This window comes from Ranitomeya imitator, chromosome 1, assembly GCF_032444005.1.
Source record: "Ranitomeya imitator isolate aRanImi1 chromosome 1, aRanImi1.pri, whole genome shotgun sequence".
Lineage (NCBI taxonomy): Eukaryota > Metazoa > Chordata > Amphibia > Anura > Dendrobatidae > Ranitomeya > Ranitomeya imitator.
Window position 1 is genome coordinate 329481099 of NC_091282.1, and position 24476 is coordinate 329505574.

At 44.2% G+C, this 24476-nt stretch overlaps 1 protein-coding gene across 1 annotated transcript in view; it reads right to left on the reverse strand.

The window, feature by feature from the left end:
• The window catches only part of MYO18B (myosin XVIIIB), a 1113366-nt gene that overhangs the window by 418869 nt on the left and 670021 nt on the right, over positions 1-24476 (reverse strand). The window contains exon 30 of the mRNA XM_069750613.1: positions 9503-9626. Coding sequence (XP_069606714.1) covers positions 9503-9626 — 124 coding nt within the window. The remainder of the gene's footprint in view (positions 1-9502; positions 9627-24476) is intronic.

Genomic DNA, 24476 nt, shown 5'->3' on the forward strand with positions numbered 1-24476 from the left:
ACTATTTAAAATCCCTGCCATGACCCATGTGCTAGCTCCAGCCCTTACAAAGGCAATATCCAAGTATTGTGCTGATCCCTGTAACAATAACCCTCAAAAAGTCCGTCCCCATGCATTTCTACTTCAATATCATCAGGGGAGTGTGTTTGTGGGGGAGAGCCGAAAAAGGAGATAGCGGGTCCTATAGTTGCTCTCTATCTTCTCAGCAGGCATGCCGAGTGCAGCACCACCCATAAGCCACATGCTTTATACAGTAAAGGGAATCTGTCACCAGGTGATTGCTATACTGTCTGAGAGCAGCATGATGTAAAGATAAAGATTCAGACTCCACCAATGTGCAACTTGGCTGCTTGATACAGTTTTGATAAAATCCCTGGTTTATCTGCTGCAGATATAGCAGTTCCCTAAAATGCTGAGCTCTGTATAACCCCGCCCACACCAATGATTGGCAGCTTGTTGAGTACACTGTGCAGAGGCAGAAAGCTGCCAATTGATGGTGAGGGCGGGATTATGCAGATTTTCGGAATATTATGGACTACCCATGAAGGTGTACTAGTCCTCTAATGATAATCTGTTGCTGATAAACAGTGATTTTATCAAAACTACAGCAAGTAGATCAGTAAGTAACACATCACTGAAATCAGGTTCTTTATATTATTCTGCTCACAGATTAAATGGCTAAAACCTGGTGACAGATTCCTTTTAATGTTTTATGGGACTGTATCCCAATCTTGAACCAATAACATTTCTTTAATCAGCTTTTCGTGTAGTAGTAACACTTAGGCTACGTTCACATTTGCGCTGTGCGCCGCTGCGTCGGCGATGTAACGCACAACGTAAATAAAAACGCACCAAAACACACGCAAAAACGCTGCGTTTTGCGACGCATGCACCCTTTTTTGCCGAAATTTGGACGCAAAAAAAATGCAACATGTTGCGTCTTCTGCGCCCAACGTTTGCGGCAAAAAAACGCATGCGTCGCACAACGCAGCACAACGCATGTCCATGCGCCCCCCCCCATGTTAAATATAGGGGCGCATGACGCATGCGTCGCCGCAGCGTTTCCCGATGCTGTGTCGGGAAACGCTAATGTGAACCTAGAGAACCTTGTTTTGTTATATTTATGGCCTTGTTTTGTTTAGACACTTGGACACCAAGGAAGTTTCGATTTTTCCATGAATTATTAATACAGTGCTATTATTGGAATCACATCCAGTCTTGCATCACATTTTGCTGTCAAACCTGGGTCACATTGTGATGTTTACTTCCAATTTGTCCTACGCATACACCCGAGTTGCTAATAATAACCACTTATTTTGTGTGCTATTTATTCACTGCAAAACCTTTTCTGGAAAAGCTATAGTTATTCACTCCCTTATTAGAGTAATACTCTGCCTTGGTGGAATCACCTAACCTTCCTATCCCTCTCAAGAAAGGTATCAAATTAGTGAGGATGGAGCATTCCCTTGTTATTGAGTGATGTATAAGGATCCCATAGCTGTGACCCATACAGTGCACTTTATTGCAAAGGAAACATCCAGCACGACAAATCCAATTAAATGCTAAGGCTTCTATCTGAACGACTTGGCTGTGGCTCCAAATAAAGTGTTATTGATAAGAAAAAGAGAAGACATTATTGGAAGGATGAGGCTCCAAATTCTAGTGAAACATCATGGCATAAACCTATGACCATTCATTTTGCAGAATAAATTGGAAAGTACATTTCTTCTGCATGACATTTGGACTTTCTCTTTGATGTTCTTTGAATGACTTTGTTATGATTCCTTAGGCCATTCTCAGCACAGTGTATCACTGTTTTACCCAGAGTATTTATTTAATGAGAAGCCATCTTTTTTTTTCCTTATTCCTGAAAAATCGTAGAGGGAGAAGCTGCTAGAACTTCACCTCTATAAGCCAAGCCATATTACGAGGATTATCGTTCTTCTCAATGCTCATCATGTAATACTATTTCCTCAAAGGCTGGTTCTGCAGGGGAGGTGCTTGGGTAGCTATGCCTTCCCCTAGAAAAAACAATGGTTTGCAAAGGGTGTTTACATTTTAAAAATTCCGTAGCTGGGACAACATTTTATCACCTTCCTGTACAACGCCTACATGCACTTGCCTCTAAGGGGTCCTTCACACGTCCTAGTGATTCCTGTACAGAAAAAACAGTCCTGGAGATATCCATGTAATGATAAGGGAAAAGGAATGTTTACCGGTACAACCATCCAGGATATCATAATAAAATAATTTTTTACTGGAAAGAGTACACACATGTTGGATTCCCCTGTTTGGTTCAGGCTCCGGCGCTGAGCCCTCACCTTTCCGTGCACTATAGAAAAATACTTTATCTAAAAAACTAATTAAAGCTGCCAAAAAGGAAACAGAGAAGCACTTTGCTAAGGAGAGTAAAACTAATCCCAAACTGTTCTTCAACTATATCAATAGTAAAAGAATAAAAACTGAAAATGTAGGTGTTAGGGCTGGCGGAACGCACCGAGTAAATATAGAGATGTTATTTGGTGCGTTCGCAGCCCGGGGTCCACCGTGCAGGAATAGAACCTGCTGCTGGCAAACAGCGGCACGATATAGCGGTAGAAGCGAACTCTGTTGCTTCACAGAGTCGCTATAAGGAAAGGACTGTGTCCTGTTAAACTCCACAGGAATACACAGTAACTGCTGAGCAGATAGCAGCTTGTGGTCACGCAGTCCAGGAGGCAAACATACAATCTCCTCACCGGTGGAGCCTGTATTCTAGTGGCTTATTTCAGCCGGGGCCCTGTAACCAAACACACAATCTCCTCACCGGAGGTGCCGGTATTCTAGTGGCTTATTTCAGCCTAATCCCTGAATACACACAAGCGTGACCACAGTGGCGCAAAACTCATGTCATGCATTGATACTAGCGCATGGCCGTGCGGCCATGTGAGCCTTATATAGCTGCAGCAAGAAAAAGACCTTCCTAGAAGGACCAATGAGAGACTGCCATAACTGAGCATGTGACCCTAGATCTCCACTGAGAGATCTTACCCTGGGCATGCTCAGTGTGTGAAAAGCAGGAGTTAGTCCTAGCAGCAATAGGACCTTCCTACCATGTGACCCTCGATCTCCACTGAGAGATCTTACTCAGGGCATGCTCAGAATGAGAAAAGCAGGACTTAGTCGCAGAAGCGTCTGCTCGCCGCTGCCCAGCACTGACTTCAATGGCAGAAGCAGGAAAGGCAGCAGTAACTCTTTGTACAGAGTGGGACTGAGCAAGACGCTTGGACTGACGTCTCCGCTGAGCAGGCACAACTGCGGCAGGAGAGGAATGGGAGACCGCAGCGGAGATGGCCCGAGATTCCCCCTGTGCAGAGGCGGGACCCCTAACATTACCCCCCCTCCTAGGGCCCCCCCCTCCTTGGACCTCGCTACGCTCAAAGGCAGCAATAAGCTGCGGAGCCTGAATTTGCTCAGCAGGCTCCCAGGACCTGTCCTCAGGACCATAACCCTTCCAGTCCACCAAATAAAACTTTTTACCACGTACCACCTTGCACCCCAAAATAGCATTCACCTCGTAATCGTCCGTAGACGAACCCGATGTCCCAGCAGATGACTCGGAAAACCGGGACATGTATACGGGTTTCAAGAGGGACACATGAAAGGTGTCGGTGATACCCAGGCGTGGCGGAAGGGCTAAACGATAGACCACAGGATTAACCTGTTCGAGGACCTTAAAAGGACCCAAGTAGCGAGGTGCAAACTTAGTGGACTCCACTCGCAGCCTGATGTTACGGGCGGAGAGCCACACCAAGTCGCCAGGAGCAAAGGTCGGAGTGGGGCGCCAATGTGCATCGGCGGAGGACCTCATTCTCTCCTTGGAGGCCCGAATGGCATCCTGAGTGCGGTCCCAAATATCCCGTGCTTCCACAGCCTAGTCTGCCACCCTGGAGTCGGCGGAAGACATGGGCATAGGCACAGGTACCCGCGGATGCTGACCATAGTTAAGGAGAAATGGGATTTGTCCAGTGGAGTCGGCCACGGCGTTGTTCAGCGCAAACTCTGCCCATGATAGCAAGGATGCCCAGTCATCCTGCCTGGCTGAGACAAAATGTCGCAGATATGTGACCAAGGTCTGGTTGGCCCTCTCTACCAACCCGTTCGTCTCGGGATGATATGCGGAAGAGAGATTTAACTCAATGCTGAGAAGACGACAAAGCTCTCTCCAGAACCGAGACGCAAACTAGGGACCCCAGTCACTGACAATTTTGTCCGGCATACCGTGTAGGCGGAAGATGTGTTTTATGAACAACGCTGCCAAGGCCCGTGCGGAAGGTAACCGTGGAAGCGGGACCAAATGCACCATTTTAGAAAAATGATCGGTGACAACCCAAATGATGGTACAGCCACGAGACTTGGGCAAACCCACCACAAAGTCCATCCCGACCATCTCCCAGGGCCTGTCTGCCACCGGCAAGGGATAGAGTAACCCTGCTGGCCGTTGTCGAGGAGATTTATTTTTGGCACAGGAGACACATGCCTGAATGTAATCTCTGACATCACGAACCATATGTGGCCACCAGTACGACCTCGCCAGCAGCTCAGATGTCCTTTTTGTCCCAAAATGTCCACCCACCCTGGACGAATGAGCCCAAGAGAGAACCTCCGGTCGCAAATAAATGGGTACAAAAGTCTTGCCCGGAGGCACAGACTCTAGCGAAACCGAAGCTATGGTTCTCAGGCTCTCAGAAGGGACAATAAGCCGAGGCTCCCCTTCCTCCTCCTCAGATGACACAACAGAGCGAGAGAGGGCGTCAGCGCGAATGTTCATCTCCCCAGCGAGATAATGGAGGGTGAAGTGGAACCGGGAGAAGAACAAGGACCATCTGGCCTGGCGAGAATTTAGCCGCTGGGCTGTTTGCAAATATAACAAATTTTTGTGGTCCGTGAAGACTTGAAAGGGAAAGTGAGCCCCCTCCAAGAGATGTCTACACTCCGAGAAAGCCAACTTCATCGCTAGCAACTCCCTGTCCCCGATGGAATAATTCCTCTCCGCTGGTGTGAAGGTCTTGGAGTAGAAGAAACAAGGATGCTTCCGACCTTGAGCATCCTTTTGGAAGAGGACTGCTCCTGCACCAACGGATGAGGCATCCACCTCCATTATAAACGACTTATCCACATCGGGACGATGTAGGATGGGAGCGCTAGCAAAATGAGACTTAATAGAAGAGAAGGCCTTGGAGACCTCTTCAGACCACAATTTGGGATTTGCTCCCTTCTTGGTGAGGGCTACCAAGGGAGCTACCAAAGTTGAGAAGTGTGGAATGAACTGGCGGTAATAATTAATGAACCCCATAAAGCGCTGCACCGCTTTAAGAGAATGGGGTTCTTGCCAGTCCATCACAGCCTGTAGTTTGGCAGGATCCATAGCCAATCCCTGGGCGGAAATGATATAGCCCAGGAAAGGTAAAGACTCCTGCTCAAACATACACTTCTCCAACTTTGCATAGAGGGAATTTGACCGTAAGAGGTCGAAGACTCTGCCAACATCTCTCCGGTGGGAGTCAATATCTGGAGAGAAGATGAGAATATCATCCAGATAGACTACGACCGAGGTGGAGAGCATATCCCGGAAGATGTCATTGACAAAGTCTTGGAAGACGGCTGGGGCATTACAGAGCCCGAAGGGCATCACCAGATACTCATAGTGCCCATCCCTGGTATTAAACGCCGTCTTCCATTCATTCCCCTCACGGATGCGAATCAGGTTATAAGCACCCCGCAAATCTAATTTGGTAAATACCCTTGCTCCCCGTAGCCTATCAAAGAGCTCAGAAATCAGGGGCAATGGGTACTTATTCTTAACAGTGATGGTGTTAAGACCCCTGTAATCTATGCAAGGACGTAATTCTCCATTCTTCTTCTGCACGAAGAAGAACCCAGCCCCTGCAGGTGACACTGACTTCCTAATGAATCCTCTTGCCAAATTTTCCTGGATGTATTGGGACATAGCCTCTGTCTCCGGGAGGGAGAGGGGATAGACCCGTCCCCGAGGAGGTTCTGCTCTAGGCAAGAGATCAATAGGACAGTCATAGGGGCGATGAGGTGGAAGGGTCTCCGCAGCCTTTTTGGAGAAGACGTCTGCATAGGACCAATAGGATTTGGGAAGGGAAGAAAGATCTGCAGGTATCTCGGTGGTAGAAACCAGAACGCACTCTCTCAAACATCTGCCCTTACATGAATCACTCCAACCCAATATCCGGTATTCTAGTGGCTTATTTCAGCCTAATCCCTGAATACACACAAGCGTGACCACAGTGGCGCAAAACTCATGTCATGCATTGATACTAGCGCATGGCCGTGCGGCCATGCGAGCCTTATATAGCTGCAGCAAGAAAAAGACCTTCCTAGAAGGACCAATGAGAGACTGCCATAACTGAGCATGTGACCCTAGATCTCCACTGAGAGATCTTACCCTGGGCATGCTCAGTGTGTGAAAAGCAGGAGTTAGTCCTAGCAGCAATAGGACCTTCCTACCATGTGACCCTCGATCTCCACTGAGAGATCTTACTCAGGGCATGCTCAGAATGAGAAAAGCAGGACTTAAGGTACCATCACACTTAGCGACGCTGCAGCGATACCGACAACGATCCGGATCGCTGCAGCGTCGCTGTTTGGTCGCTGGAGAGCTGTCACACAGACCGCTCTCCAGCGACCAACGATGCCGGTAACCAGGGTAAACATCAGGTAACTAAGCGCAGGGCCGCGCTTAGTAACCCGATGTTTACCCTGGTTACCATCCTAAAAGTAAAAAAAACAAACACTACATACTTACCTACAGCCGTCTGTCCTCCAGCGCTGTGCTCTGCACTCCTCCTGTACTGTCTGTGTGAGCACAGCGGCCGGAAAGCAGAGCGGTGACGTTACCGCTCTGCTTTCTGGCTGACCGACGCTCACAGCCAGTACAGGAGGAGTGCAGAGCACAGCGCTGGAGGACAGACGGCTGTAGGTAAGTATGTAGTGTTTGTTTTTTTTACTTTTAGGATGGTAACCAGGGTAAACATCGGGTTACTAAGCGCGGCCCTGCGCTTAGTTACCCGATGTTTACCCTGGTTACCAGTGAAGACATCGCTGAATCGGTGTCACACATGCCGATTCAGTGATGTCTGCGGGGAGTCCAGCGACCAAATAAAGTTCTGGACTTTCTTCCCCGACCAGCGACAGCACAGCAGGGGCCTGATCGCTGCTGCCTGTCACACTGGACGATATCGCTAGCGAGGACGCTGCAACGTCACGGATCGCTAGCGATATCGTCTAGTGTGACGGTACCTTTAGTCGCAGAAGCGTCTGCTCGCCGCTGCCCAGCACTGACTTCAATGGCAGAAGCAGGAAAGGCAGCAGTAACTCTTTGTACAGAGTGGGACTGAGCAAGACGCTTGGACTGACGTCTCCGCTGAGCAGGCACAACTGCGGCAGGAGAGGAATGGGAGACCGCAGCGGAGATGGCCCGAGATTCCCCCTGTGCAGAGGCAGGAACTCGACCCCTAACAGTAGGCCCCTTAAAAAATTGTGAGGAAAGAATGGTTGTAGATGATGAGGACAAAGCTAACATATTAAACACCTTCTTCTCCAAGGTATTCACGGTGAAAAATGAAATGCTATGTGAAATCCCAAGAAACAATGAAAACCCTATATTAAGGGTCACCAATCTAACCCAAGAAGAGGTGAGAAACCGGCTAAATAAGATTAAAATAGATAAATCTCCGGGTCCGGATGGCATACACCCACGAGTACTAAGAGAATTAAGTAATGTAATAGATAAACCATTATTTCTTATTTTTAGGGACTCTATAGCGAGTGTCACTGTGTAAGCGCCGGCCGGCCGTAAAGCACAGCGGTGACGTCACCGCTGTGCTTTCCGGCCGGCGCTCACAGTCAGTGCAGAGAAGCACAGCGCCGGGGGACAGACACCGGAATGTAAGTATGTAGTGTGTTTTCTTTTACGTTTACGCTGGTAACCAGGGTAAACATCGGGTTACTAAGCACGGCCCTGCGCTTAGTAACCCGATGTTTACCCTGGTTACCAGGGGACCCGCATCGTTGGTCGCTGAAGAGCTGTCTGTGTGACAGCTCTTCAGCGACCACACAGCGACGCTGCAGCGATTGGGATCATTGTCTAGATCGCTGCAGCGTCGCTAAATGTGACGGTACCTTTAGGCATTTAAATTATCAAGATCCGCTGTTGGCATTTCCTTTTGCAATTGTCAACTAATGACGTCCCAGATGTGCTTGATCGGAGACACTGGTGGCCATATTAACATGTTTAGGCCATGCAGCTGCTCAACGTACCAAGAGCGAAATGTGGTCTGACACTGTCATGTTGACGAAATCAATGTAACATCAAGTACATGAGATGAAGATTAGAGGGTTCTGACTACTGTACATTATGCCATTTCACACTATAGAGTAAGAGCAGTGGGATGTTCCCTGGTGAAGACCTTTTTATAGTGTTGCTCACATGGTCTCCAGACTAGTCTTCAGCTATCATTTCATCCATGACCAAAGTGGACCTCATTGCTGAAGAGGATAATCCTCCATTCCAGCCTCCTCTTCCATCTAGCTCTTCACCGTGATAGTCTTTGAAAGTGGTGACATTAGGTCAATGGAATGCCATTATATGATCTTGTTGCTCATAGACCAATATCATGCAAATGCCTTCTGATGTTTTTTGTAGACATTGTTTAATGTATTAGACTTGATATGATGTCCAATTTCACTTGCAGTACAGAATGGATTACAACGTGCCATTCTTCTTATCTGACTATCCATCCATGAGCTGTGCTAGTTTTGCTGTAATTTCAGTTCATTGTTGTTTTCCACACAACTGGGATATGCAACTTTGAACAGTGCGGAACAGTGCACTACTGACACCTTGATCTATATGTGTAGGGGTAAACCAAGGTCTCTCAGTTCAAGAATTCTATCCCTCTCAAGTTGTCAAAAGTAGTGATAACTGGCAAGTCAATGAACAGGACTCATAGTGTAATCATGCCACTACACTTGATTAAAAAAAGCCCTCTTTATCTGGCTTTTATGACACCCCACATGCCACAGATTGGATCTAGGTGCTTGAAACTGTAATCATTTGTAGATCTTAGGAACACCTGCTACTTCCTTGATTTGTGTAACCTTATAGCTTGTCCTTCTTCGTTTTGCAATTTCAATGTTGAAGAGTTTAATTACATTGAAACGAATATGTAGGAATTTATAGAAAACTATGTATACTGTAGTAGATTTATTCTATTATGCATAAGACTTTAAGACTTATGAGATTTGTGTTTAGACATACAGTTTAATAGTATTTTCCATAATTTGCTTTCAGTAAATTGTAATTAAATGTATTTACTAATGTACTTAACTTTTTATGCACATGTGTACTGTAGTATTGGGCTTAAAGGTAGCCATTTACTTTAGGGAGGGTGACAATTTAATGAATTGTCAGAAACGTTTTTCACAATCTCACCTCCAACTGTTGGCGAAGCTTGCCAACTTCCCATCGACAGGATGTATTCTCCTGAGTCACCTTCTCTCGTAAGCTCTTCTCAAATGCTGCCTCTCCAATAGATTGAGCTAACTGCATATCAAACCTGCACAGAAAAAAACCCACATCCAATTACACTGTTTTTTAACACAGCTCTGAAATGGGAAGAGCGTTTCAGCAAATGTTAAGGTAGGATTAGATGTGTAGCAAGTAAAATAGCAGGCTAAAGCAATATCATTAACTCGGCGAGTTACTTTCCAATATGTTTTTGAGAAGATTTTTCACTTCTGTCACTATAATGCATGATAAAACATCCCTAGATGGCAAAATGCTAGAATCATGAATCATACGTTGCTGAAGCAAGTGACAAAATCATGGAAATTAGTCATTTCTATTCAAAAGAACAGTGCTTACATTTAATCCTACAGAGTCCTCCCTAAAGCACTGTTACCAGTATCCAGCCGCTCTGGATTTATCTGTAACAACTTGTTATTTGAAAGAACAACTTTCATACAGCGTAGACGATTTAAAAATATCCAAACTCTAATTTTCTTGACTATTTTACTCTTATCAGTAGTTAAAATACCTGGAGTAATATGAATATCATTTGGAAGAATGCTAGCAAATGCCTCTGTATGGCATCTAGTGTTTGTTGCGCTATTTTATACAGCTAAAAAAGTAACCCCGATGCATACTTTCTCAATGTAGTAAAAAAATAACTTATTTTGGCCCTTTTTTGGCTAAATATGGGCCTACAGGTCCACTTGATTTGTCCCCGGAGGTTTCCAGAAGCATACGGCTCAATGAAATACTGTATAGTTCAAATAAGAACTTATTTTTTTATTTCTGTTCTGTGCCCTTTTGAAAATAACTTCTTGCATATGAGCGGTTGAAAACGGGTTTATTTAACGTATATTGCAGTTCTATATCATGAGCTTTTAGTCCTCTGAGCAATGGACCAGATGTGTAGGGTTGTCAATAGTCCAAAAATTCCTTGACCGTCCATAAAAATAGGGAAAATGGAAATGGTCGTCACTCCGTCTCTAGGTGTGCACCCGGGGAAATAGTAATAGACAAGAAGAAAAAAATCCAATATTGGACAATGTAGACTGTAATGTTTTTTGGTTCATTGACAAACAATGGTTCATCAGACCATTTTCATCTAATGACTAGGGGAGGGTCTGTAAGAACCAGAATTGTTAAAAGCCAGTGGGCAGTCCAAAAACTGTGGGCATTGCTAGGGAGTTAATATTTTGGGAGTTAACAATTCTGTGTTATTGACCCCCAATAAATCATATCTTTATACGCTCCCTAAGAGAAAACATAGTAATTATTTATTTTACATCATTAGATGTCTCTTTTGAGAATTATTAAAATATCCTTAATACATGGACTGTTGAGGTTCCATGAGGATAAAAGGCATTCATTCTAAAACTAAAAAATTAAATTTATCTTTTGAAAAGAAGTTGCTTCATAAGCAGGGTTTATAAGAAAATGCAAGATTAAAATACTTTTTAACTTTTTTTTTCATAAATTGTCAAGTCAAAAACATACTTCAGTCATAAATTTCCTAAAAATAATTACCAATCATAACCCTATCTGGAACACTTATTGTGAAAAATAGGAAAAAATGTAATGGAAGTTGTTAGTTGATGAAGTTGCAGAGTATAGAAGTCCCTGAGATGATTAAGCACTCTCAAAGCAACTAAAGAATTGTATCAAATTCATAATTGATGGGAAAAAGAATGTAGGGAAAGAAGTGTAGTACATCCAAGTCGTTGTAAAGTGACTGCTTATTGAGTATTCAGACCAATTCGTTTAGAGCATTCTCATATTGACAGCTTGAGAGCTGATTTTTCTTCTCTGTTGTTGGAAATAAAAAAGAAAAAGTTCCAGCATCAAGAAATTCTTTCAGATAACGTTGGAAATTGAAGTGCATAAAACACAATGTAAACATCAATGACAGTATTTTGTGTAAATTAAGAGCGAATAGCACATGCAGTAGACATATAATGCAAAATACAGACTCCTGCTATACCTGAGGGTCAATAGACAAAAATGAACTCAACCCAAATTCACCTCTAGATGAACATATGCTAATGCAGACTGTGTTTAACCCTGGCAGAACTAATTTAGTTACATTATCAGTAGATATGAGCGAGCACTAAAATGCTCGGGTGCTCATTGCTCGAAACGAGCAATTCCTAATACTTGCATGCTCATTTCAAGTAAAGAGTATAAAGGGAGTCAATGGGAAAGCCAAGCTTTTTCCAGCAGACCCTACAAAGAGGTCTGGGAAGCACTGAAAAGGTTCAAATGGGTGAGAAAAGTGCTGAATGGAAGGAGACTATCCACTATCATAGGTGACACTACGTATCATACTATCGAGCCTGCTGATGAGCTGTGGCAGGCGAAACGCGTTGAGGCATTTACTTTAGATGGCGGTGGTGTGGAGCTCAGTGGACATACCGACAGATGAGTACTGATGGTCTCCATGTATATCAATACATAAGGAGTGATTTATGCTGTTGGAGTTTTTCATACAGACTGGCGGTATATCAGGGGAACACAGCACGGGTGCTCCTGTCTGTATAAATCAGGAAGTTTTGCTTGGTAGCAGTGCATCCATTGAAACGTGAGCTACCTCTAATAGTCCACTTATTAGCGATTATTATCTATTGTATCCACCATCTTCTACCTACCGCCATAGGTGTCTATGTTTTACTTTGTTCTTTTGGGGATATAGGTCTTCCCTAGCACAGTTGATCTATGTATAGTGCTAGAGGACCCTGTAGTTTCTGGGAAGAGGCTGTCATTAGCTGCTGCAGGGCACATTAGGGCCCCTAGGGACAGTCATCGTGGAGCGGGGGCGCCACAACATTCCCCCCTAGGGTGTCTACCTCTGCAGCTAGGTAGGGGTGGATATAGGTACCTCGGCTAGGGTTATATAGCTTTTCCCCATTAGTTCTATGGTGTTTTTATAGCACTTTTTGCATTTTTGGTTTGGTTATTTGGTTATTTGTCACTATTGGTTGGGTTCGTTGCCTTGCTTTTAATTAATAAAAAGTGGTTTTATATACATACTGAGTTTTTTTTTATGATTTTGCTGTATTTACCTCGTGCCGATATTACTTTTTGAGATTATTACTGAATGGAAGGAGAACAGCATGGGGAAGACCCCTGGAAGCATCTCTGATTCCCAGATTGCTGCTGAGAACAATTGTGACTTATAGGATCGCTATTTCCAACAGATGGCACTACAGAGTTTAAGCCCTCTTTCTCTGTGAAGGGGCAATTTGCATAAAAGAACAATGGTGTCACAGTTTTACTCCACTTTAAGGAGTGACAATTAGTGATGAGCGAATATACTCGTTACTCGAGATATCCCGAGCACGCTCTGGTGACCTCCGAGTATTTTTTAGTGTTCGGAGATTTAGTTTTCCTTGCAGCAGCCGAATGATTTACATCTGTTAGCCAGCTTGATTACATGTGGGGATTCCGTAGCAACCAGGCAACCCCCACATGTACTTATGCTGGCTGACAGATGTAAATCATTCAGCTGCGGTGATGAAAACTAAATCTCCAAGCACTAAAAAATACTCGGAGGACACCTCAGCATGCTCGGGAAATCTCAAGTAACGAGTATATTCGCTCATCGCTAGTGACAATAAAACATTCTAAACTGACGAGAAATTGCATTTTACAGGAAAAAAATGTTAATGACTTATATATGGCAAAATTTAAAAAGCAGTTTAAAAATATATAATTTAAGTAGACCAACATTGATTTTTTTTATAAAAAAAATTGTAAATTTCAGTGTAACTTATGAAGGAAGCAAGAACTCTGATACACCCTGTTTTAGACATATAAGAGGGCCTAATTCACGTTATGTTCAAATGTTCATGTATTGGTATTCCTAGACTCATAAAGGCTATGGACTTTTGAGGGTTATATACCATGGAATTGTCTATGGGTGAGCAATATAACACTGATAAGGGTATGTGCACACATTAAGTAACATTATTTCACCATTTCTGCATCTCTGCATTTTGATGCACTTTTGCAGCATTTTTGGTGCTTTTTTGATTGATTTGAGAGAAATCTATTGTGAAAAACGAAAGGTAATAACAGAGATTTGACATGCAGCAGATTATTTTCTACAGCAAATCTGCAAGTCAAAAATACTCCATGTGTGCATGAAACGTCAGATTACTCATTCTCTTTGCTTGGCATCAGATTTTGCTTCAGGTTTTGTTACTGTACAAATCCAAGCAAAAAACACATGACCAAAATGCACCAAATCTGCAACGTGTATACACAGCCTAAAAGTTTGTAATAATCTATGGATGAGCAATACAGTATAAGGCTGCCGTCACACTAGCAGTATTTGGTCAGTATTTTACATCAATATTTGTAAGCCAAAACCAGGAGTGGAACAATTAGAGGAAAAGTATAATAGAAACACGTCACCACTTCTGCATTTCACACCCACTCCTGGTTTTGGCTGAGAAATACCGATGTAAAATACTGACCAAATACTGCTAGTGTGACGGCAGCCTAATACTGATACTTTTTTTAACATGTTTTTTTGAGGGTTATGGGTGAGCAATACAATCAATATAAATTTTGAACAAGTTTATTGAGGCTTATATAGCGACAAAATGTAAGATGTAATACCCTATGGATGATCAATATAAGACCGATTCATTTTGTAACAAGTTTTTTTTTATTATTATTATTTATTTATATAGCACCATTGATTCCATGGTGCTGTACATGAGAAGGGGTTACATACAAATTACAGATATCACTTACAGTAAGCAAACTAACAATTACAGACTGATACAGAGGGACGAGGACCCTGCCCTTGTGGGCTTACATTCTACAGGATGGTGGGGAAGGAGACAATAGGTTGAGGGTTGTAGAAGCTCCGATGTTGGTAAGATGGTAGCTTCGGTAGTGGTGAGGAAGCAGCGGGGTCAGTGCAGGCTGTAGGCTTTCCTGAAGAGGTGGGCTTTCACGTTCCGTCTGAAGGATCTGAATGTGGTTGATAGTCGGATGTATTGGGGCAAAGAATTCCAGAAGATGGGGGATATTCGGGAGAAGTCTTGGAGGCGGTTGGGTCAGGAGCGAATAAGTGTGGAGGAGAGAAGGAGGTCTTGGGAGGACCGGAGATTACGTGAGGGAAGATATGGGGAGATTAGTTCAGAGATATATGCAGGAGACAGGTTATGGATGGCTTTGTAGGTTAGTATTAGTAATTTGAACTGGATATGCTGAGGGAATGGGAGCCAGTGAAGTGATTTGCAGAGGGGAAAGCGGAGGAATAGCGAGGAGAGAGATTAATTAGTTGGGCAGCAGAGTTAAGGATGGACTGGAGATGTGCAAGGGTGTTAGCAGGGAGGCCACAGAAAAGGATGTTGCAGTAGTCAAGGTGGGAGATGATGAGGGCATGCACAAGCATTTTAGTAGATTGTTGAGGAAAGGATGGATTCTGGAGATATTTTTGAGCTGGAGGCGACAGGAGGTGGAAAGATTTTGGATGTGCGGTTTGAAGGACAGGGCTTTTGAGGGTTATTTAGCAACGAACCGTACCAAAAATGATATAATACCATATGGATGAGCAAAATAATACTGATTAAATTTTGAATACGTTTTTTGAGGGTTATATATCAAAAGGCAATGTACTCCATACCAAAGAATGGTCTATGGATGAGTAATATCATACCGATACATTTCATATCACTGAAATCTACACAACAATATGTAAAAGTCTATGGATCAGCAATATAATACCAATAAATTTTGAACAAGTTTTTTGAGGTTTATATAGCCACAAACTGTAACCCCATGGATGAGCAATATAATACCGATAATTTTTTATAAAGTTTTTTTGAGGGTTATATACTATGTAAATGTACTAGCCAAATGTACCCAAGAATATGTAATACTGTATGTCTGAAAAATGAAACCCAACAACATTTTTAAACTTTTTTTAGTCAAAAATGTACCCCAGAACACAAAATAGTGTATGGGTAAGAAATATGAACAAGCAAGCTAAATTTTTTGTACTGTGGTATACAATCAAAATGTGACAGAAAGCATACAATACTCTATGAATGAGTAATTTAATCCTGAAATATTTTTCTAAGCTTTCTGTAAGCTTTAAACACCACCGTAATACATCAATAACCATGTTAAACTATATGGATGAGTCATCAAATCCATAAAAACATTTTGAACAAAAATATTTTGAAAGTGTATTTTGAAAGTCATAAAAACTTTAAAAAAAATGCCAAGCAAGACAGAAATTATAAGGAGGTTCACTCATAGATGCCTGAAAGGCAACAACTGGCGGGCCTCATTAAAATATTGAATATTACAAACAATTTATGTGCTGCTGTCATCTGGTGGTGTAGAAAAGTCAGGACTAGTCCAGGCTTTGTTCATTTTAATCAGAGTTGCGTTCCCTGTTGACAAGCGAAGGCGCAAGTCTGTTGTGACCCTACCCTGCTGGTACTAAAAACTTGCTCAGACAAGACACTACTGGCAGGGCAGCACAATGCTTAGAGGGAAAGCTCATATCAGGTGTCCAACTCTGAGACTGAATAGTTGAAGTCGCAGAATAATTTCCCTCCTTGTCAAAACTACACGGTTATGAGGCCCTGGGCGCTAGGCTGGTGTCATGAAAGTGGCCCACACCTTTGACCACTGCTGCTAGAGTTCTCTGGTAAGAATTTTTTCAAACATATTTTCCACAATGGCCTTCTGGTATAGCACCATTTTAGAAGATCTCTCCACCTCAAGAAGAAGAGATGCAAAGTTCTCCTTGTAGCATGGGTCTACAACCAGTATTCTTTTTTGTCCAGATGAATGTAACGTGAGGGTCATGGGAAAGGCAGTGGAACATATAGTCGGCCATATCTGTCAAGCTCCACACAGACAGCACATCCCTGTCTCCATCATGATGACAACTCTCCATCTCCAAATACTCCCTCTCTTCCTCCTCATTTGCATCATCAGCTCATCCACGTAAAAGAAACGGGATGAAGGTTGTGTGCCTACTAACCTCTGCTGCACTAGCTACCAGCTTCTGCTAATCCTCTTCAGCATCTACCTCCTCATTGATACCCAATCAACGCTGAGCAGATGAGATGAGGCAGGGCTGGCTACAATCACTCTGTGCTTTGCTATTTTTTCCTCCATCCTCACCTGGTCCGCATGCAAAGCATCATGTTTAATTGTGAGCAGTGACTGTTTAAGTAGGCATAGGAGCAGGATTGTCATCGCCGCTCACCATCTTTGTGGAGTCCTCAAAGTCTTGGAGAACCACACAAATGTCAGACATACAGTGGGGCAAAAAAGTATTTAGTCAGTCAGCAATAGTGCAAGTTCCACCACTTAAAAAGATGAGAGGCGTCTGTAATTTACATCATAGGTAGACCTCAACTATGGGAGACAAACTGAGAAAAAAAAATCCAGAAAATCACATTGTCTGTTTTTTTAACAATTTATTTGCATATTATGGTGGAAAATAAGTATTTGGTCAGAAACAAACAATCAAGATTTCTGGCTCTCACAGACCTGTAACTTCTTATTTAAGAGTCTCCTCTTTCCTCCACTGATTACCTGTAGTAATGGCACCTGTTTAAACTTGTTATCAGTATAAAAAGACACCTGTGCACACCCTCAAACAGTCTGACTCCAAACTCCACTATGGTGAAGACCAAAGAGCTGTCAAAGGACACCAGAAACAAAATTGTAGCCCTGCACCAGGCTGGGAAGGCTGAATCTGCAATAGCCAACCAGCTTGGAGTGAAGAAATCAACAGTGGGAGCAATAATTAGAAAATGGATGACATACAAGACCACTGATAATCTCCCTCGATCTGGGGCTCCACGCAAAATCCCACCCCGTGGGGTCAGAATGATCACAAGAACGGTGAGCAAAAATCCCAGAACCACGCGGGGGGACCTAGTGAATGAACTGCAGAGAGCTGGGACCAATGTAACAAGGCCTACCATAAGTAACACACTACGTCACCATGGACTCAGATCCTGCAGTGCCAGACGTGTCCCACTGCTTAAGCCAGTACATGTCCGGGCCCGTCTGAAGTTTGCTAGAGAGCATTTGGATGATCCAGAGGAGTTTTGGGAGAATGTCCTATGGTCTGATGATACCAAACTGGAACTGTTTGGTAGAAACACAACTTGTCGTGTTTGGAGGAAAAAGAATACTGAGTTGCATCCATCAAACACCATACCTACTGTAAAGCATGGTGGTGGAAACATCATGCTTTGGGGCTGTTTCTCTGCAAAGGGCCAGGACGACTGATCCGGGTACATGAAAGAATGAATGGGGCCATGTATCGTGAGATTTTGAGTGCAAACCTCCTTCCATCAGCAAGGGCATTGAAGATGAAACGTGGCTGGGTCTTTCAACATGACAATGATCCAAAGCACACCGCCAGGGCAACGAAGGAGTGGCTTCGTAAGAAGCATTTCAAGGTCCTGGAGTGGCCTAGCCAGTCTCCAGATCTCAACCCTATAGAAAACCTTTGGAGGGAGTTGAAATTCCATGTTGCCAAGCGAAAAGCCAAAAACATCACTGCTCTAGAGGAGATCTGCATGGAGGAATGGGCCAACATACCAACAACAGTGTGTGGCAACCTTGTGAAGACTTACAGAAAATGTTTGACCTCTGTCATTGCCAACAAAGGATATATTACAAAGTATTGAAATGAAATTTTGTTTTTGACCAAATACTTATTTTCCACCATAATATGCAAATAAATTGTTAAAAAAAACAGACAATGTGATTTTCTGGATTTTTTTTTCTCAGTTTGTCTCCCATAGTTGAGGTCTACCTATGATGTAAATTACAGATGCCTCTCATCTTTTTAAGTGGTGGAACTTGCACTATTGCTGACTGACTAAATACTTTTTTGCCCCACTGTATATACCCACTCTTCAGTTGCTATGTGTGGAGGCTAACCAGAATACCAACGGGCATGTTGGAGCTGGTACTCAACCACTGGCCTCTTTTGCTCACAAAGCCTGTCCAGCATGTACAGTGTCGAGTTCCACACCAGTCATTGAGCTGACACTTGCATGTGCTGCTGCAGCACTGCCAGAGCCGACAAATTAGCTCTGGAAGAGCCGGGTGCCACTTTGCTGAAACAGTGATGCAGAGTCTACTGGCCTAAATGGCAACATTTCCATGGCAATAAACTTGGAAATGTGTCTGTTTAGTATTTGGGCCTGTGGGTGGCTGGGAACTTTCTTTTTCATTCCAAGGCCTGGGTAGGGACAGGTGAATGCTGTGCTGGGACAAGGATTTGGAAGTGTCTGATGATGGTAAGTCAGAATGTTCAAGGATAGGTGCAGGCTAGGAGGAATCTGCACTTTTGTTTTGGACAGGGGATTGGGAAGCACCTAACACAGGGGAAGAGGCAGTGGTGTCACCCGATAGCACCAATCGTGGACCCAGACGTCGGGTCACGGCCCACTGAGTTGGGTGCTTAGATGACATGTGTCTGATCATGTTGTTGGCCACTAGGTACTTAGTGGTCAGGCCCCGGCTGATCTTAGAATGACACAGGTTGCAAATGGCCATTTTGTTTGTCTCAGAACTCTCTTTAAAAAAGTCCCAGAGCGGGGAACAACTAACTCTTTGATGGAGAAATTCAGGAGTGTCGGTGCTCTGCGGAACAGTTGACCGCCTTCTCTATCTGGTCAAACCACTGCCTCTTCCTGTCAGCCAATCTCTCCCCTTCAGCACTGCTGGCCAGTTTCTTAAGTTTGATCAGTGATTTTGTCATCCACCACCTTGTTTTCTACCACCGCACCCTGGTCCTCCTCACTTCGTGACTTAACAACAACAAGACTTAGCATCAACTGTGTCTCATTTTCATCTTCCTCCTTATCCCAAATTTGCAATTCCCTACTGTCATGTTCTTGTGGCTGTGGTCTCTCCAAGTTTTTTTGCATCACTGAACAGCATGTCTTTCTGTCCCTCTTGGAGCATGTAGGTTGAGAGGCCACAATCAAGAAATGTTGTGGTAAAGAGCTCCTTGTAGTGTCCTAGTGTGGGATCACTAGTCTCCTGGGACTCAACATTGTGGCAGGAAGGAGGATCAGGGTGTGGATTAAGTGATCCAGACTTTAGGCTTGGGAGACTGGACTGTGTGGAGGACTGTGTGGAAGACTGTGTGGTGCTTCCAAGACTGCTGGAAGCATTATCTGCTATCCACCCAACCACCTGTTTGCACTCGTTACACAAGATTTCCCGAGCACGCTTGGGTGTCCTCCGAGTTGTCCGGTGTCTGTCCTCCGGCGCTGTGCTTTCCTGCACTGTCAGCGCCAGCCAGCCGTAAAGCAGAGCGGTGACGTCACCGCTGTGCTTTACGGCTGGCCGGCGCTCACAGCCAGTGCAGGAAAGCACAGCGCTGGGGGACAGACACCGGAATGTAAGTATGTACTGTTTGTTTTTTTTACATTTACGCTGGTAACCAGGGTAAACATCGGGTTACTGAGCGCGGCCCTGCGCTTAGTAACCCAATGTTTACCCTGGTTACCAGTGAAAACATCGCTGAATCGGCATCCCACACGCTGATTCAGCAATGTCTGCGGGAGGTCCAGCGACGAAATAAAGTGCTGGACTTTCTGCTCCGACCAACGATGGCACAGCAGGATCCTGATCGCTGCTGCCTGTCAAACTGAACGATATCGCTAGCCAGGACGCTGCAACGTCACGGATCGCTAGCGATATCGTTCAGTGTGACGGTACCTTAAGTGACAGATTGATAGAATCATGGTCTCTGCCCCTACATTATGCTGCTGACAGATTCCCTTTAGTGCTTTATAATGGGTATATACATCTTGGAGCACATTGGGTATGTTAAGCAGGCCCAGGAGTTTGCACCACATAGGATAGATGCTGGCTGTGTTACACATTGGAGCTCCTATTGCCACTGATAACCCTTTAATTAGTACTGACAGTGAGTTTTGAGTAAACTGGGGGGCCATTAAGAACATCTACTAACCTGGGAGGTCACTAAGAACATCTACTGTCCTGGAAGGTCATTAAGAACATCTACTGACCTGGGAGGCCACTAAGAACATCTACTGACCTGCGAGGCCATTAAGAACATCTAATGATCTGCGAGGTCACTAAGAACATCTACTGACCTGGGAGGCCACTAAAAACATCTACTGACCTGGGAGGCCAATAAGAACATCTACTGACCTGGGAGGCCAATAAGAACATCTACTGACCTGGGAGTCCATTAAGAATATCTACTGACCTGCGAGGTCACTAAGAACATCTACTGACCTGGGAGGCCAATAAGAACATCTACTGACCTGGAAGGTCATTAAGAACATCTACTGACCTGGGAGGCCACTAAGAACATCTACTGACCTGGGAGGCCATTAAGAACATCTAATGATCTGCGAGGTCACTAAGAACATCTACTGACCTGGGAGGCCACTAAGAACATCTACTGAACTGGGAGGCCAATGAGAACATCTACTGACCTGGGAGGCCAATAAGAACATCTACTGACCTGGGAGTCCATTAAGAATATCTACTGACCTGCAAGGTCACTAAGAACATCTACTGACCTTGGAGGCCAATAAGAACATCTACTGACCTGGGAGGCCATTAAGAATATCTACTGACCTGCGAGGTCACTAAGAACATCTACTGACCTGGGAGGCCATTAAGAACACCTATTGGAGGGCCCTTAAGAACACCTACTAACTCTTTCCATATCTATACTCTGTGTCTTGTGTTTTTTTTTTTTTGATTATTCAATAAAGCCATATATTGTTTTATTTGGATCATGGAAGTTGAATGTTTCTCCGTTTTCCTCTAAGGTTGAAACATGGACCCAGATTCCAGCAATGTGTCATTTAATGGGATTTTTAGAAAATCCCAGTTCTTTCAGCAGAAGATTATCAGTACAGGGCCACTACTGCTGCCATGTAGACCTCCATATTTAGAAGCTAATTATAACCATGACCCCACAACTGATTGGCTGCTTTCTGTGTGTGTTTTATACATATACAGAAATCTGCTAATTACAGGTGTTGACGGGGTTATACAGAGCTCAGCATTCAGGGAACTGTTAGGCTATGTGCACACGTTGCGGTTTTTGCTACGGATCCGCAGCGGTTTTGACGCTGCGGATCCGAAGCAGTCTTCCATGCGGTGTACAGTACAATGTTAACCTATGGAAAAAAAACGCTGTGCACATACTGTGGAAAAAAACGCGCGGAAACGCTGCGGTTTATTTTCCGCAGCATGTCAATTCTTTGTTTAACACCTGCTCCACATTAAAAAACCACAGGTGTCTAAAACCGCAGTGGAAACCACACAATAAACCGCAATAAATCCGCAGTACTTTTTGCACTGCGGATTTAACCCCTCTGTGACCTTAGACGTACTATCCCGTCGAGGTGCCCTGGGCTTATCTGACCCTGGACGGGATAGTACGTCATAGCCGATCGGCCGCGCTCACGGGGGTAGCGCGGCCGATCGCGGCCGGGTGTCAGCTGCTTATCGCAGCTGACATCCGGCACTATGTGCCAGGAGCGGTCACGGACCGCCCCCGGCACATTAACCCCTGGCACACCGCGATCAAAGATGATCGCGATGTGCCGGCGGTGCAGGGAAGCACCGCGCAGGGAGGGGGCTCCCTGCGGGCTTCCCTGAGCCCCCCGCAGCAACGCGATGTGATCGCGTTGCTGCGAGGGTCTCACCTCCCTCCCTGCTCCCTCCAGCCCCGGATCCAAGATGGCCGCGGATCCGGGTCCTGCAGGGAGGGAGGTGGCTTCACAGAGCCTGCTTAGAGCAGGCACTGTGAAGGCTGCAGCGCTGCATGTCAGATCAGTGATCTGACAGAGTGCTGTGCAAACTGTCAGATCACTGATCTGTGATGTCCCCCCCTGGGACAAAGTAAAAAAGTTAAAAAAAAATTTTCCAAATGTGTAAAAAAAATAAAAAAAAATATTCCAAAATAATGAAAAAAAAAAAAAATATTATTCCCATAAATACATTTCTTCATCTAAATAAAAAAAAAAAACCAATAAAAGTACACATATTTAGTATCGCCGCGTCCGTAACGACCCGACCTATAAAACTGTCCCACTAGTTAACCCCTTCAGTAAACACCGTAAGAAAAAAAAAAAAAAACGAGGCAAAAAACAACGCTTTATTATCATACCGCCGAACAAAAAGTGGAATAACACGCGATCAAAAGGACAGATATAAATAACCATGGTACCGCTGAAAGCGTCATATTGTCCCGCAAAAAAAGAGCCGCCATACAGCATCATCAGCAAAAAAATAAAAAAGTTATAGTCCTGAGAATAAAGCGATGCAAAAATAATTATTTTTTCTGTAAAATAGTTTTTATCGTATAAAAGCACCAAACCATAAAAAAATGATATAAATGAGGTATCGCTGTAATCGTACTGACCCGAAGAATAAAACTGATTTATCAATTTTACCAAACGCGGAACGGTATAAACGCCTCCCCCAATAGAAATTCATGAATAGCTGGCTTTTGGTCATTCTTCCTCACAAAAATCGGAATAAAAAGCGATAAAAAAAGTCACGTGCCCAAAAATGTTTTCAATAAAAACGTCAACTCGTCCCGCAAAAAACAAGACCTCACATGACTTTGTGGACCAAAATATGGAAAAATTATAGCTCTCAAAATGTGGTATTGCAAAAAATATTTTTTGCAATAAAAAGGGTCTTTCAGTGTGTGACGGCTGCCAATCATAAAAATCCGCTAAAAAACTCGCTATAAAAGTAAATCAAACCCCCCTTCATCACCCCCTTAGTTAGGGAAAAATAAAAAAAAATGTATTTATTTCCATTTTCCCATTAGGGTTAGGGCTAGGGTTAGGGCTAGGGCTAGGGTTAGGGCTAGGGTTAGGGCTAGGGTTAGGGCTAGGGCTAGGGTTAGGGCTAGGGTTAGGGCTAGGGCTAGGGCTAGGGTTAGGGCTAGGGTTAGGGCTAGGGTTAGGGTTAGGGTTAGGGCTAGGGTTAGGGCTAGGATTAGGGCTAGGGTTAGGGCTAGGGTTAGGGCTAGGGTTAGGGTTAGGGCTAGGGTTAGGGCTAGGGTTAGGGCTAGGGTTAGGGTTAGGGTTGGGGCTACAGTTAGGGTTGGGGCTAAAGTTAGGGTTAGGGTTTAGATTACATTTACAGTTGGGAATAGGGTTGGGATTAGGGTTAGGGGTGTGTCAGGGTTAGAGGTGTGGTTAGGGTTACCGTTGGAATTAGGGTTAGGGGTGTGTTTAGATTAGGGTTTCAGTTATAATTGGGGGGTTTCCACTGTTTCGGCACATCAGGGGCTCTCCAAACACGACATGGCGTCCGATCTCAATTCCAGCCAATTCTGCGTTGAAAAAGTAAAACAGTGCTCCTTCCCTTCCGAGCTCTCCTGTGTGCCCAAACAGGGGTTTACCCCAACATATGGGGTATCAGCGTACTCAGGACAAATTGGACAACAACTTTTGTGGACCAATTTCTCCTGTTACCCTTGGGAAAATACAAAACTGGGGGCTAAAAAATAATTTTTGTGGGAAAACAAAAAGATTTTTTATTTTCACGGCTCTGCGTTATAAACTGTAGTGAAACACTTGGGGGTTCAAAGTTCTCACAACACATCTAGATAAGTTCATTGAGGGGTCTAGTTTCCAATATGGGGTCACTTGTGGGGGGTTTCTACTGTTTAGGTACATTAGGGGCGCTGCAAACGCAATGTGACGCCTGCAGACCAATCCATCTAAGTCTGCATTCCAAATGATGCTCCTTCCCTTCCGAGCCCTCCCATGCGCCCAAACGGTGGTTCCCCCCCACATATCGGGTATCAGCGTACTCAGGACAAATTGGACAACAACATTTAGGGTCCAATTTCTCCTGCTAACCTTGGAAAAATACA